This window comes from Equus asinus, chromosome 22, assembly GCF_041296235.1.
Source record: "Equus asinus isolate D_3611 breed Donkey chromosome 22, EquAss-T2T_v2, whole genome shotgun sequence".
Lineage (NCBI taxonomy): Eukaryota > Metazoa > Chordata > Mammalia > Perissodactyla > Equidae > Equus > Equus asinus.
In genome coordinates, this window is record NC_091811.1 from 33,895,661 (window position 1) to 33,911,221 (window position 15,561).

The following is a 15,561-nucleotide window of genomic DNA, read 5'->3' on the forward strand; positions in this document are numbered from 1 at the left end:
AATTTTAATATGCACGGTCGTGACAAGTGCCTCCAGGGTAACTGGTTGAAAAACACACGCGCGCAAACACACAGAATCCTCCAGCTAGGCTAGCCTGACAAATCAGTTTCAGAAGGATGCTGTGTGTGTTCCCCAGATTAGAGTGTTACTATTCAGCAAGGTCCTGAACCTTCAATGTGAGGGAAAAGAGGCCTCAGAAACAGGTGGCTGGCTCTTCACTCTTGAATAAATGATATCTCCCAAAGCTTGTGGCACAGAAGCAACAAGAGGGGTTGGCACAATCTCCGAATGTTTATTTGTAAACGTACAGTCTGGGTCAATGGGTCTTTTTTAAGGGAGCCATGCATTAAAAATGAAAGTCTGGTACTGACAGTTTTAGTCAAGGACAAGCAAAACAGGGGTACCTTGTTTATCTGAAAGGATTAAAAAATATTAAAAACATCTGAGTAAAGAGATATTTGGAATGATTTATACAGCCTTGTTAGTAGACAAACTCACGTGTGAGCAGGATTCAAATAGAACTCTTATATTAACAGACAAACAGCCACCAAAAAACAGAATGCTGGCTTGATAGTTCACAGAAGGATGAACATTGAGGACATACACTTAAATATCGTTACATTTTTATTAACAAAAGTACAAGTTCTAGTTAAAAAAAATAGAAGCTTTCTTGGCCAAATGGGTTTCTTGTACAGACAACCCTGGATCTCAGCTCAGGGACCCACTACTTTATGTAAAGACGATCCCCACAGGCAATCCCTGAGCCTTTCCAATCCAAGTCAGAAGATCTTTCAAGAAAATATAAATTAATTTTCTATAACAAGTAATGAAATCAACAACATCAAGATAAACTGCTATGATGGATACCACTTGAAAAGGAGATGACAGTGAACAAGTTTCACTTTAGTGCTGAAAAATTACACAGCTTCAAACTCAGCTAACTCTGTGCTAAAGTCAAAACACTTATTCCTGAAGAAACAGGCTCTACAGCATTTGAGAGCATCTTCTTGTCCTGACTTTTAAAAAATAAACTCTTTTCTTTATCATCATTTTATGAGTGTCGATTTCCATACAGTGGTGCCTTTGAAAAGGGTGCCTGGAGGTTGGACTCTAAACTTACTCAACAAGAAGAGAGACATTTTCCAGTGACAGACTGCACAGATGAACACATAGCCACAATACACTCGGAGGAGCCTCCAACAGCAGCGGAGTGTGAGGAACAAAACTTAAAAGGGCTCAATTGAAAAGTACCCTTGTTTGTCCTTCAGTGGAACAGCACTTACAAAGCCTCTTCAACATGTACTTTGTCAAAAGGACAGTGAGTAACTAAACAAAAGCAACTCAAACCTCTGCCAATTAAAGTATCTTTAGGCTTTTCCCCTGATCCGTCACTTTTTATTTTTCCCACCTCATCAAATGAGGTTTTAAAACAAGAGTGAATTTCAAAGTGCCTTCTTCTTTGCCCAATTAATGGAATGCTTTGGGATTTTGAATTTAGGAAAGCCAATCTCCATAATTTCCCTATAAAAATAGTAATTAAAAAGTTGGTAAAATTAGGGGGTAATTCTGAATTTCTATTTCAACTTGTCTGTCAACGTAATATGGTTCAATTTAATTTATAAAGGGTTGCTCAACAACAGACACGTAAATTATAAGAACAGGCATTGTGATTTATAATGTAAACTCAAACATCAAACATGCAATGCCTGTGGGGATGTTCACAAGGCCAAATATCAGGCACCAAGGGCCTGTCTTTTCCAAAGAATAATTACATACAATGCTGTAGCACACCACAGATGAAAATATATTGCTTATAATATCTACTTTAGGATCCCTAAAATCATGTCTTAAAACAGGAGGGGAAACCTTTATATCCATTTAGAGGATCTAACGGTTCTATATGTCAACACATTTGTAACAAAAGTTAAAAAGGTATTAACACATGATTATTTCTGGGGGAAAAGGGAACAAGTAAAGTATCATAGAAGCTGCAATAGACTACAGAAAATTATTTTCAATAGATGTGACAGATGCAAATATCAAAAAGATGCATTACACAATAATATCCATACACACTTTAAAGTTTTAAGAGAAGATAATTCATGACCAACAATTTATACCTTTTGTTTCATAAACATCTAGTTATAAAATTAGAAATTGTCCAATCCAATCCTACAAAAGGTACAAATGGAATTAAGTGAAAGTTTTTTTTCGCATTTGCTCCTGAGAATTTGTATTGCACTGCACAGCATCAAAGCGATATCCACTTAAGTTTTTCCACCTAAGAGAACAATCTTTCCCATTGTGTCTGATGGAGAGAGAAAGACAGAGACAGAAAGAGAGAATGAGAATAAAAATCTCAGTATCTCCTTCACCCAGTGATGGTCTGTGTTCTATAGATGTGAAAGCTTGAGTTTTGTCACAACATATACTTTTCCAAATCCATTCCACTATTTTTATTAGTTCTCACAACAAGAGAACTAACACTTTTTGTGAAGTCAGTACTAAAAGCAATGAACTGTTTCATGTAAAGTAACAGTGGGTGATTTTGGTAATACGTTGTGCCTTTAGGGTCTTGTAACATAAAATTGTGAGCAAAGATTTTCTGAAGAAGTTCAGGGAAAAAAAGTTCCAGTTGTGTAAATAATGATAAAGTCTAATTCTAGTAAAAACAAAATTTCACAGATAAATGCAGCTTCTCACAAGGAGTACACTCATTGTGGCACAGTAATTTTGGAGGTGTGGGCGTCACACTCTAAGAAGGAAGAACACTGACAGATACAGATGCTAAATTAAACCAAGCATATGTGGGATCTGAAAGGAGGACCATACCACACGCACGTACACACAAAAGGAATGAAAAGAATAAAGCAAAAGAGGGGAGGAAAGGAAGAACAAACCAACCACATAAGAGAAAGCTAAAACCTTAGAAATTTATGAAACTTTTAGCCAACGGAGTGCTCAACTATATTTGTCTTCAGCACGCATTCACATTTATTGCAGAAATAAAATAAATCCACAAATCCAACGTTAAATTGCCTCTCCTAATTTCACTGGTCACAATTTGTGATTTCATCCATATCAATTTAGAAAAATTTTCCTTCATTTTCAAAACTAAATTCTTCAGGTAGAAAATTGACTAACCACATTTTACTTTGGGAAATTTACATAAATAAACATCGAGGCAACTACTTAATCCAAGATTTTTATGAATGTTGGATTTATTGTTGTTTCTGTTATTAACCACATACCCTAAAATTTCAGAATTTTGGGGCTCTGAATCAGATTTTTTTCAGTACATAAAAGCATCCTGGGAAAGCAACACTGGAAAATATATAATGTTTCTGTTGTGCCGAAAGTAACAATGTTTCTAACCAGCCGAGATGTGATAATGACAATAACTGGTACAATTCCAAGTTGGTTATAATTTACAAAGTACTTTCTGTACATTACCTCATTTGTTTCCTTCAACAACCCCCTGATGAACGTAGGGCTGTTAGCACTGTCAATTGAAGGCAGATATTCATCAAATCAACACAATTATTATAGCAACTTAAAGACCAGTAAACACAATGTTATTTTACAATGAAAGTAATACATTAGATGCTCAGTTTTATGCAAAGAAATCCTTATCTAAAATTAAAAATTTGCATTTCCCCAAAATGTTGCAAAACAGATAAAATGACAATCCCAAATATTGCTAAACACTTACAAGTTACTGCCTCAAAATTGATCAGAGACTAAACTATATAGATGTTACATCACAATCACATAGTAATCAGTGGCAGAAACAGGACTAAAACCCAAACACACTGACTCACAGTCTAGTTACTCTTTTTCATCACGGATTGATTTGAAAGTCGGATGAGAACTATGGACTATGTCTCAAAAAAAATCACAAATACACATATTTCACCATTTTGCCTACAAGTTTCAGGATTTATAAGCCCTCTGAAGGAGCTCATGAATCCTGAGTTTGGAAAGAACCCTTGAGGAAATATATTAGAGTCCTTGGAAGACTGGAGGGAACAGGGAAGGTGTTGAAAAGAATCAGTTACTTTTCTTTCACCATAGCCCTCCTAAGATGAACTGTATGTGTGTGGCTGGGGGTAGGGGTTGTGGAGCAGAAGATACAATAACAAGCTGCCCCCATCTTGAGCCCATCATAAGAAATAAGAACTCTCTCCCACACTAGCTCTACATACCTAGAAACGGATGCTCGTCTCCATTATGTCAAAACACTATTAAAAAAATAGATTATAGCTCTGAATTCTGGAAAATTATTCATAGATCAATTCAATTCACTTCCCACTTTGCCTACAGTAGTGGGGGAGAACTATTATCTATGGCCACCAATGCATAGATAATGCCAACATATTTCCTTAGAGAAATGTGCAATATAGAGCCATTTAAAAGATTAATGGGGTCTGCCCCGTGGCTGAGTGGTTAAGTTCCCATACTCCGCTTTGGCGGCCCAGAGTTCACCAGTTCAGATTCTGGGCGCGGACCTAGCACCACTCATCAAGCCATGCTGAGGCGGCATCCCACATAGCAGAACTAGAAGGACCTACAACTAGAATATACAAGTATGTATTAGCTGGCTTTGGGGAGAAGAAGAAGAAAAAAGATTGGCAACAGATGTTATCTCAGGGCCAATTTTTAGGAAAACGAAAAAAGACTAACATGATTATAAAGTGTTCATTATGCATGTATTTTAGTTTTTGTACCCTGGATCTTATAATACCTAGTTTTGTAACCTAGGACAACACTTTAACCTTTAAGTCACAGAAAGAATCGAAAGTAATGATCTCAAAGATTCAATAATGATAGGGGTATGCATATGAGAAGAAGGTTGGAGAAGACAGGATGGATGAGATAAACAGGCAGGGAGGTTAAAGGAGAGTCTGAGTAGGACATGAAGAAAAAAGGATGGTAAAAAGAGAAGAAAAAGACAAACGAATCCTAGTCAATTTTTAGGGGAGCATTAGCAAAGGCTACAAAATGTCAATTAGTGGGTTGACTGTCATCCACAGTTAAGACAAACAATCACCCACTATGTGCCAAACCCATTATTAAGAAGTGGAGAGGTACAGATAATTAAGCCAAGGACTGGTCATTTAAACATTCACATACTTATTATTGTGGCCAGCAGAAGGTAAACAAACGATGATAATGTGGCAAGAACTAACAGATCAGTTAGTGTTAGCAGTGTAGACTAAGCCAAATTCTGACAAAGGTGTTCAGAGCAGGTGTTGAGTCTTAAAATGATGAACGGAAATTCACTGGGTAGATTAGACAGGGAATGATATTTTAGGCAGAGGAAACAGTTTATGAAAACACAGAGTAGTATTAAATACACAGAGTCTTGGTTTCATAAGAAAGCACAAGAACAGGCACCTTAGAGAGGGTGGAAAGTAAGGTTAAGGAAAAAATAAGAGTCAGGTCAGATTATACATGGTCTTGTCTTCAAGGCCAAGTAGTTTTGTGGAGGATAGTAATTTCATTCTAATTTCTATTCTTCCATATAATAAGAACATTAACCAGCTACTAAGCCTCAGTTTTTCATTTTTAAGATAAGAAATAATACCAACTTCGGCGTTTTTGAGGAAGAAATGAGGTAGTTCACATAACATTTCGCAGAACAGCCATTTATTTATTAAGGTCTCTCATGTTCTTTCCCCAAGACAACAAAGGAGCAACACCGAAGCAATTTAAACATCCTTTCAATAAACAGTTTGAATATTTAGTATGTGTACTACCCTCACCCTTAAGGAGTTTAATATAGGGAAGAAATTGACAAATAAATGGACAATTATATTACAGTGGAGGAAGGGAAACAACCGACGCAAGTAACAGTTCTTAAAAAGTTGAAAAGGTTAATGCAATAAGTGTAAATAACTAGCAACTGAGACTTGGAGAGAGGAGGAATAGAACTACTGGTGGGGGATGAGAATCAAGAAAAGGTGAGTGCTGTTTGTTGTGTTTCTAGAAATAAAAGACATAAATGTGTCTATAAGCTGAAATGACCACTCCAAAGAGATATGGAAGGTAACACAGACATTAAAATAGAAAAGTTAAAATAAGAAGCCTGTTATGTATAATCTTTGTATCTAAAAGGATTTTACTTTAAATGAGCTTTCTAAAGTTCTCATCAAGGTAAAAAGTATTTTCACCTGCACTGTTAATGAGGCTACGGTTTGAATGAAAATCAAGTTAAGGTCTGACTCTGAGCCCTAAACTGAAATGCTGATCTGTATTTATAGACCATCCCTAGCTACTGGAAACTTGAGAACACAGGACATTTGTGGATACCTATCCATCTTGGTTTTAATAACTAAATTAAGACATTTGATTGCCTTAGATTTGTTCAAAATTTAATGAACGGTGAAATGGCTCTTTAAAGCTAAGGCGGTGGTGAACATGATGTAGTCTACACAGAAACTGAAATACAATAATGTACTTCTGAAATTTACACAATGTATAAGCCAATATGACCTCAATAAAATAATTTTTAAGAAAACTCAGGTGGTAACATTATTTCTAAAAGATCAAGAAAAAGAGAGTAAAGAACATTGAAAGGTATGATGTAACTGAACAAGAAAAGAAAGAAGCCGGACCTGAAGAATGTGGACTGGATTCTTGTTGTGGCCCTAACATCACCTTGCTGTGTCATCTCAAGCTAGTCTCTGCCTCAGTCTTTCCCTCTCAAAAATGAAGACAGAGGCCTAAAATACATCTACATTTCACTCTAATTCTGAATTTCTATTATTCCACAATTAATTTGCTTCCAAATATTTTTCTGAAATAAGCTTTTATTAAGATACCTTCTAAAGCATTTTTTTTTTGAGCACATTAAACTTAAATAGTTTGAACTGAACTGATTTTCAATTAAAAACTTTTGGGAAATGTGATCACCATTGAGGCATGAGAAATTTAATTTAGTAGAAAATTACTGAATACTACTTTATTATTCAATATTTCAAATAAATTCAGGCACATGTGCTAAAGAGTAACATTAAACTATCACTGCCAAAATTCCTCATTGGAAGAAACAGTATAATGTGGTTAAGGGCATGGATTCTGGTTTGAGGTTGACTTCAGTTTGAATAATGACCCTGACACTTAGTCACTCTGTGACATATTTAATCATCAGTTTCCTCATCTGAAAATGGAGATAATAAAAATCAGAATATTTAGTTCATGCACTTCCTGAAATTGGAATAGTTATATACAGTAGCCCTCGTTATAAGATTTATGTAAAGATTAAATGAAGTATTTCATATAAATTACTTAACACTAGAGTTAACACATGATATGCACTTAATAGATGCCACGCTACCTTTTTTCTCCCAATGCATAATTACTTATTCAATGTCTGGATATAGGAATTATGTCACACATGATATTAAACCTCACTGTCATTCTTAACTACTAAATCTAATAGTTAAAGATCAACTGATAGAGCACAGTGACCACCAAATTTAATGCAACTATACCACATAGCCCAAATATTTTGAACTCTGAATTTACTATGAAGTTTGGCATCCCATGTCAAAGTGACAAGGGACAAATAAGAATCTTTAGCCCCAGATCTTTCTGAGTAATGACAGGCAAAACTTCTGATGCAGGTAAAAGATACAAACAAAAGTATATCAATATATTTTTCTCTTTTTTATAACCTTTAAAATATTTTAATTAATTGCTTATAAAAATAAGCTAGCTGAAATAAAAGAGAGCCATTTTTTCCTTCAACCCATTTCCATTCACCTCGGTGGCCTCCTTTTGTGTAACACACCATTCTCTGCTAACATCTGAAGATCTGTTAGTTTGCTGTTGGCAGGGATGAGGTCGGAAATAATATGGACTTTCTACTGAAATCTGCTTTCCCCCCTCAATGAGAGGAAGCAAAGGCATGAATATGGTACCCTCATAATGATTTAGCTGGGGCTTAATGAAATTTTCATCACAACCTGCTGTGCATTTTAATGGCCTTTGAAAAACAATGGAGAAAATAGCTTGAGGGAAGAAAAGAATTTTCTGTGGCATATATTTGTGAGCTTAACATTTATTCCATTCACTCTATCTCTGCTTCCTTCATCCTCATATTACTGCTCTCATCACAGGGCTTTAACCACATTTTGTAGTTTTTCAAGGATAAATTTTGCAGTTCTTTTGTTAAATTTATTCCTAAGTATGTTATTCTTTGGATGCTATAATACATCAGAGAGCTACTGATCACTTGTTTGTACTGTACTCCATGTCACTGTCCTGATGCTTGAATGTGTCAGCTTTTGGTGTTCATTCTCAGGTCCAATCATACCTTTTAACTAACAGAATCTTTAAAGCCAATGTAACTTTCTACTTACTGTTGAGATTTTTACACATCTCCCTAGATATATTTACCCATTTTTCTCTCTGTGCAGTTTAAAAAAAACCAGAAATTTCCTCCAACATTCTTTTCCTTTTCTATGATACAATTTTCTGCTTTACTATTATTTTTTCTTGGTGATTAAGTTCACCATTTTACTTGAATACACAAATTACTCCTTGATATATCTCTCAATCATAAACCTTCTTGCCATGGCAAATTTCTTTATCAATAAAAGTGAGTCTATTTACATTTCTGTGTACTCAAAGGACATGTCTAGGAATCTTGTGTAGATAAATGTAAATGAATCTTAATGGTTTTGTATTCACACAGAAATTATCTTTCTAGAACCCAGGCTTTCAGATGCTTGCCATGTTCAATTTACATTCCAGTCTTCCATAAAGACTATCTCTGCATTTTCTCAATGTCCTTATATTATTCATTAACAAGTCACCCTGAGCTTTTAATATATTTATAGGGATAAAAATACAAAGAAAGTTGTGGGAAAAACAATAATGAAAATAGTCGAAAGTCCACATGCAAAAGTGATGTGTCCTCCTTTTAACTCTTCCTGCTATGGATTCTCTCTCTCTGCTCTTTTGCCTGTATAGCTGTTACTAGATATTATACTTTCTCCTAATTCCCAATACCTCTGAATGTCTCCTGCTAAGCAAATTGGGGAGCACTGTCTCCTGCTGTCTTTCTTCTTAGGAATTATTTGTTTGTCTGTGGTCTGTCGTATATTTCCGAATTAAAAGTCTGTGCATCCACTTGGAAGGAAGCCAACATGATATCTTGGGAGAATACCAAGGTCACATACCAAATTTCCATGGAGGAGAGACATCATTGAAAGATAAATCCCCCAAAACTACTTTGTAATACAACACATACCACCTCAGTGCTGGTTCTTCCTAGACCTTAGTCCTGGGCCATGAACACATCTCAAACAAAAATTAAAAATTAAAATGTGAGAGAAACACTTCCCAACTCATTCTATGAAGCCAGCATTATGCAATTACCAAAACCAGATAAACACATTTACATGAAAGAAAAACTATAGGCCAATATCTCTCATGAACACAGAAGCAAAAATCTTCAAAGAAATATTAGTAAATTGAATCCAACAATTTATAAAAAGAACTATAAGCCATAAACAAGTGGGATTTATTCCAAGCTTGCAAGACTGGTTCAACATTTGAAAATCACATCACATGAAAAGGCTAAAGGAGAAAAATCATACAACGTATGAATAGATGCAGAAAAAATATCTGACAAATTCTAACAATGATTCATGGCAAAAACTCTCAGCAAAATACCCATAGAAGGGAACTTCCTCAACTTGATAAAGAATATCTACAAAAAAACTACAGCTAATATCATACTCAATGGTTAGAACTAGATGCTTTCTCCTTATAATCAAGATCAAGACAAGGATGTTCCTTCTTACAACATTCAATATTGTACTGGAAGTTAGCTAACGTAATAAGACAAGAAAAGGAAACAAAAGTCATACAGCTTGGGAAGGAAGAAGTAAAACTGTCTTTATGCACAGATGACATGATTATCTTGTAGAAAATCTTAAAGAATAGACAAAAACTCCTGGAGCTAATAAGGGAGTATAGCAAGGTCACAGGACACAAAGTTAATAAACAAAAGTGAATCATTTTCCCATATACCAGCAATGAACAATTGCAACTTGAAATTAAAAACGCAATAGAATTTATATTAAAACTCCAAAAAGAAAAAATACTTGGCATACATGTAACAAAATACGTACAAGATCCATATGCAGAAAACTAAAAAACTCAAAAGAATTCAAAGGGGATCTTAAATGGAGAGAATTGTGTTCATGGATAGAAAGACTCAATATTGTTAAGATGTCAATTCTTTCCAACTTGCTCTATGGATTCAATGCAATCTCAATCAAAATCCCCACAAGTTATTTTGCAGATCTCAAAAGACCAATGCTAAAGTTTATAAAGAAAGGTAAAAGACCCAGAATAACCAACACAATAATGAAGAAAAAGAACAAAGTTGGAGTACTGACAGTATCAACATCAAGACTGACTAACAAGTTATAGTAGTCAAGGCAGCAAGGCATTGACAAAAGAATAGAAAAACTGATCAATAAACAGAATATAGAGGGCAGAAATAGACCCATAAAAATATAATCAGCTTATCTTTGGCTAAGAAACAAAATCAATTCAGTGGAGAAAAGACAGTATTTTCAACAAATGGGCCTGGAATAACTGGACATCTACATGCAAAAAAATGACCTAGTTATAGAACTTACACCTTTTACAAAAATTATCTCAAAACAGATAATAGACCTAAACTGCAAAATTCAAAATGAGAAAACTTCTAAAAGACAGCATAAGAGAAAATCTAAATGATGTTGGGTTAGGTGATGCTTATTAGATACAACAACAGAAGTATGATCCATGCAAGAAAAAACTGATAAACCGAACTTTATTAAAATTAAAAATTTTTGTTCTACAAAAGACAATGTTAAGAGAATGAAAAGAAAGCCACATCCTGGGAGGAAATATGTGCAAAACACATTATCTGATAAAGGACTTACATATAAAATATACAAAGAACTCTTAAAATTCAACAATAAGAAAACAAACATCTCAATAAACGGGCAAAAGATCTAAACAGACACAGAGAAGATGTACAGATGGCAAATAAGCATATGAAAAGATGCTGAACAGCACTTGTTATTAGCGAATTACAAATTAAAGCAACGAGATACTACTACACACCAATTTCAATGAATAAAATCCAAAAAACTGACAGTATCAAATGCTGGTGAAGACATGGAGCAACAGGAACTTATATTCATTTATGGTGGGAATGCAAAATCTTACAGACACCTTGGAAGATAGTTTGGCAGTTTCTTACCAAGGTCAGTATAATTTTACCATGCATTTTGGCAATCATATTCCTAAGTATTTACCCAATTGAGTTAAAAACTTACGTCCATACACAAATCTGCACATGAGTATTTATAGAGGCTTTATTCATAAGAACCCCAAACTGAAAGTGACTAAGATGTCCTTTGATAGGTGAATGGATAAACAAACTATGATACATTCATACAATCGCATATAATTCAGTGCTAAAAAGAAATGTGCTATCAAGCCTTGAACAGACAAGAAAGAAGCTTAAATGCACACAGCTAAGTGAAAGAAGCCAGTTTAAAAAGCTACATACTCTATAAGTACAATTATAGGACATTCTAGGAAAGGCAAATCTAAGAGATAGGAGGAAAATCAGTGATGACTTGGATTCTGGGGAAGAAGGGAGGGATAAACAGGTGAAGCAGAGGGGATTTTTAAGGTGATGAAACTATTCTGAATAACACTATAATGGTGTATAAGTGACAATATAGATTTGTCAAAACATGTTGGAATGTACAACTACAGAGATTGAGTCTTAATGTTTATTAATTTTTTTGCTCTTTTTGCTGAGGAAGATGGGTCCTGAACTAACATCCATGCCCATCTTCCTCTACTTTATATGTGGGATGCCTGCCACAGCATGGCTTGACAAGCAGTGCGTAGGTCCTCCCCGGGGATCCGAACCAGCCCACACCCGGGCTGCCAAAGCAGAACGTGTGAACTTAACAGTTGTGCCACCGGGCCAGCCTCAATGTTTATACATTTTTTAAAAAAATCATTCATGAATTTGAGAGAGAGAGAAAAATAAAGAATTTAACAGTATTACAAATGTATGAAACAACTTCACTGAATGGGATAGGGGAAAAGTAATTTACCTAGGTAACTTTAAAAACGAAAGAGATCTGTAAAATTAAAAGCAAAAGGAACTGCAAAACAGCACTGTACTCCACGGATAAAGATGTTTTCCATAGAGGTACCAGTTAATAATTCTGATACTACTATAACATGTGTACTGGAACTGAAGAATAACTAAATGGGACGAGGCTAGAATGATTCATGTGGAAATGGATTAGAGTTGGAGAGACTGGTAAGAACTTATGTTTAGTTTAATATAGATAGTTAAACATAGAAATATTTATAAATATGTATATATACAGATTAGTATACACACATAAACTTCTTTGTTTTAGTAGTGGAAAGGCACGAAAAGAAATGACACCTCAGAAGCAAAGAGCATACCTAGTAGCCAGATCTTGCCTTCTAATACTATTCTCAAATAAAAGGAACCAGGGCTTCTTAGAGAAATGGCTAATTCTAGGAGTAGAGCAGGAAATATACAAGATGACTCTGTGGCATCTTCTAGTGCCAGAAATTAAAGAAGTGCTCCAAAAAATACCCATAATCATAGCGATACGTCAAGGTGACACAGAAGTCAATGGAAAGAGCTTCCAATGGGCAAAATTAGAAAAATCTGAGCAACAAAATAAAGTAGAATTGGATTATAACTCAAAGTATAAAATAAATGTCAACAAGTCAATACTGATATAAATAAATGACTGAATAAATTAATAAACAGTGGAGAGGAGATAAATCTCCTAACGGAGAATTCCAAATAAATTATGTAGATACTCCACTCTACAGGATGGGGAGTAAAGCCTCCTTATTCTCAAAATGTGGGTTGTGCAAAGGATCTTCCATCCAAAGAGTATGGTATGGACAGGGGCCAGGGAGATTTTACAGTGGAGAAACCTGACAAACTCATCAGCTAGGTGATCCAGGTCAATATTCACATTCATAAATCATGTAGAAAGTATGTACCCTTGATATGATGTGACAAAAATGCTATTTTACCTTTGTGATCTTCTTCTCAAAACTCATAATCTCAGTTTAATTAAGAGAATACCACTAGACGAATCCCAATAGAGGGGCATTCTACAATATACCTGAACAGTATTCCTCAAAACTTTCAAGGTTATCAAAAACAAGGACAGTCTGAGAAACTGTCACAGCCAAACGTAGCCCAAGGAGACATGACAACTAAATGTAATGTGTTATCTTTGACAGCACCCTAGAACAGAAAAAGGACATTTGGTGACAACTAAAGAAACCTGAATAAACTATGGACTTTAGTTAATAATAATTTATCGAAACATAAAAGATGCAAAATAATTTTAAAAGTATAAAGTTAATATAAAATGAGCAGAGTACGCAAAAATAAAGATAAAGAAATACATCTTAAAGTTAAGAGATGTTCTAGCAGAAAGCTACAATTTGGGGTGATTTTTATTTTCCTCCTTTCAATTTTTCTGTTTTTTAAAAAACAATTCTTATGATAAGATGATAGTATTTTTAATATCAGAAAAAAAATCCAGCATATTACAAAAAAGATGGTTGTCTGGGTCCTCCTCAAAACTCCATTTTTATCTCCATGAGAATGGGAGCCAAAAAGTCTTTGGCTGACTATATTATCTCTAAAATTCCTTCCAACTGTAAGATCATGTGAATTACATAAATTTTAACTAAAATCCATGTCCCAGCTATGCATCTGGTAGGGACCCAGAAATATTTAATTACCACATGACTCCCAAATATACTGGTTAACATACATTTTGTGCCAGATATACTCATAATCTACCAGTGTCCTAACAACACACTAGAAATGAGCCCAACTCTGTTACATAGTATAAATGCAGTATATTTTTGGTGTAAAGTATGTCTTTTTATGTCACTGTTTTTCATTTGTTTGTTTTAAATTTCCATCTGACTCTGAAATAGGATGCAACTTCTTGTGTGCAATGTGGCATCCATGCCTAGGATGGACATAGGTTGAAACAGGAGTTAGTAAATATCTGTAACATAAAGGATGACTGTCACTTATACATAAATTATACAATTTGCATCAGTTTGTTTGCTTTAAGATTAATCCTCATGCATATCACCCATAGGCCACTATCAGTAACTCTTAAAGAGATTTAGAAGATGAGATCCTAAAAGAAAGGCATCCTGGAAATTGAACAAATGGGCACTTCAGCATAGCTAACAGAGGTAGAGAATCACCACTTTTTAAATATACAATAGGCCTAACGATATTAATTTTGGACTATACAAGAAAAAGACCTAACTATCAAGGTAGCATAAGATGCTTTAATGTATAAAGCCAATAAAATGTAACAAAGTTGTAAAATGGCCTTGGGGGAAAAATTGGAGATGAACAAACTAGACTGCAGATATTTGGCATGTGGGTGGTGACTATTCTGGGCTCTCTGCAACGTTCTATTCTTGAATCTTTAAGTTTTACTCAACCACAACTTACTCATGTGTGAAAATAAGGAAGACATCACAACAGAAATTAACGACTAAAAAAATTGGGATAGACATATTTAAATGTTTCTGCAAAAAAATACTATCCATCTTCCTAGCATTAGGGTTCCATTTTGTTGAATTTAACTTTGAGAGTATAAGTCAGAAAAAAAAAAACTAGAGGTTAAAATCAAACTATTAAAATCAGGAGGTGGTAACAACTTTGTTTTCTTTTCCAGCCATTACCTTCTGGCTCATTTTTGATGAGCTCTTCCATTTTCCTCTGCTTCAAGGTGTCAACAACATCAGCTAAGCTGCCTTTACGCCGTTCGGGAGTTCCCAGGGCTGTACTAGACAAGGACTCGCCACTCTGTCGCCCACCTTCTTCTGCCTTCTGAGGTGAGGTAGATGAGTTGTGTGGGGCAAATGAAGACATAACTTTATTGCCATCAACTTCCTGAAAGAGAAAGCAAACGGAAAAAATATTTGTTTAAAATTCACTAAGCTTTTTCTAAAATTGGTTATGTGGCTTATTCAGCTGAAACATTAAAAAGTACAACGTCTACTCTGCAAGAGCAAAGGAATAAAGAAATTTCAAAGAAGAATGCATTAACTTTACAGGCTAGCACTAGAGTGAGTCAAAGATTAATTCATATGAGAAAGAAAAATATGGAGATTCTCTTCCTTAGACTGAGTACAAATGGCAATGTAGCCTTGTGCAAAGCCTATATTGATTAGATTTATTTATTTTTCTGCTTTTGTTTGAAAGTCTAAGGTTTTCCTAGGACATTATATGTAGCAGTACTCTGTATGAAACCTCCTTACGACACTGTAATATTTAAGTAAATAACATTATATATACTTTAACTTTCCTTTTAACGAGCTGCCTCTTCTTGATGGTGCTCCTAATTAAAGAGAGGTCCTCTTTTAGCTCTCCACCTCCCTCTCAGCTTCCGAGAAAGCACCAGCCACACAGGTTATTTTGACATC

At 34.9% G+C, this 15,561-nt stretch overlaps 1 protein-coding gene across 22 annotated transcripts in view; it reads right to left on the bottom strand.

Moving 5' to 3' along the window:
• Positions 1 to 15,561, bottom strand: part of SOX5 (SRY-box transcription factor 5) — a 951,808-nt gene that overhangs the window by 272,754 nt on the left and 663,493 nt on the right. For all 22 annotated transcript variants that reach the window (XM_070494048.1, XM_070494061.1, XM_070494052.1 and 19 more), the window contains one exon: positions 14,818 to 15,028. In XM_070494048.1, coding sequence (XP_070350149.1) covers positions 14,818 to 15,028 — 211 coding nt within the window. The remainder of the gene's footprint in view (positions 1 to 14,817; positions 15,029 to 15,561) is intronic.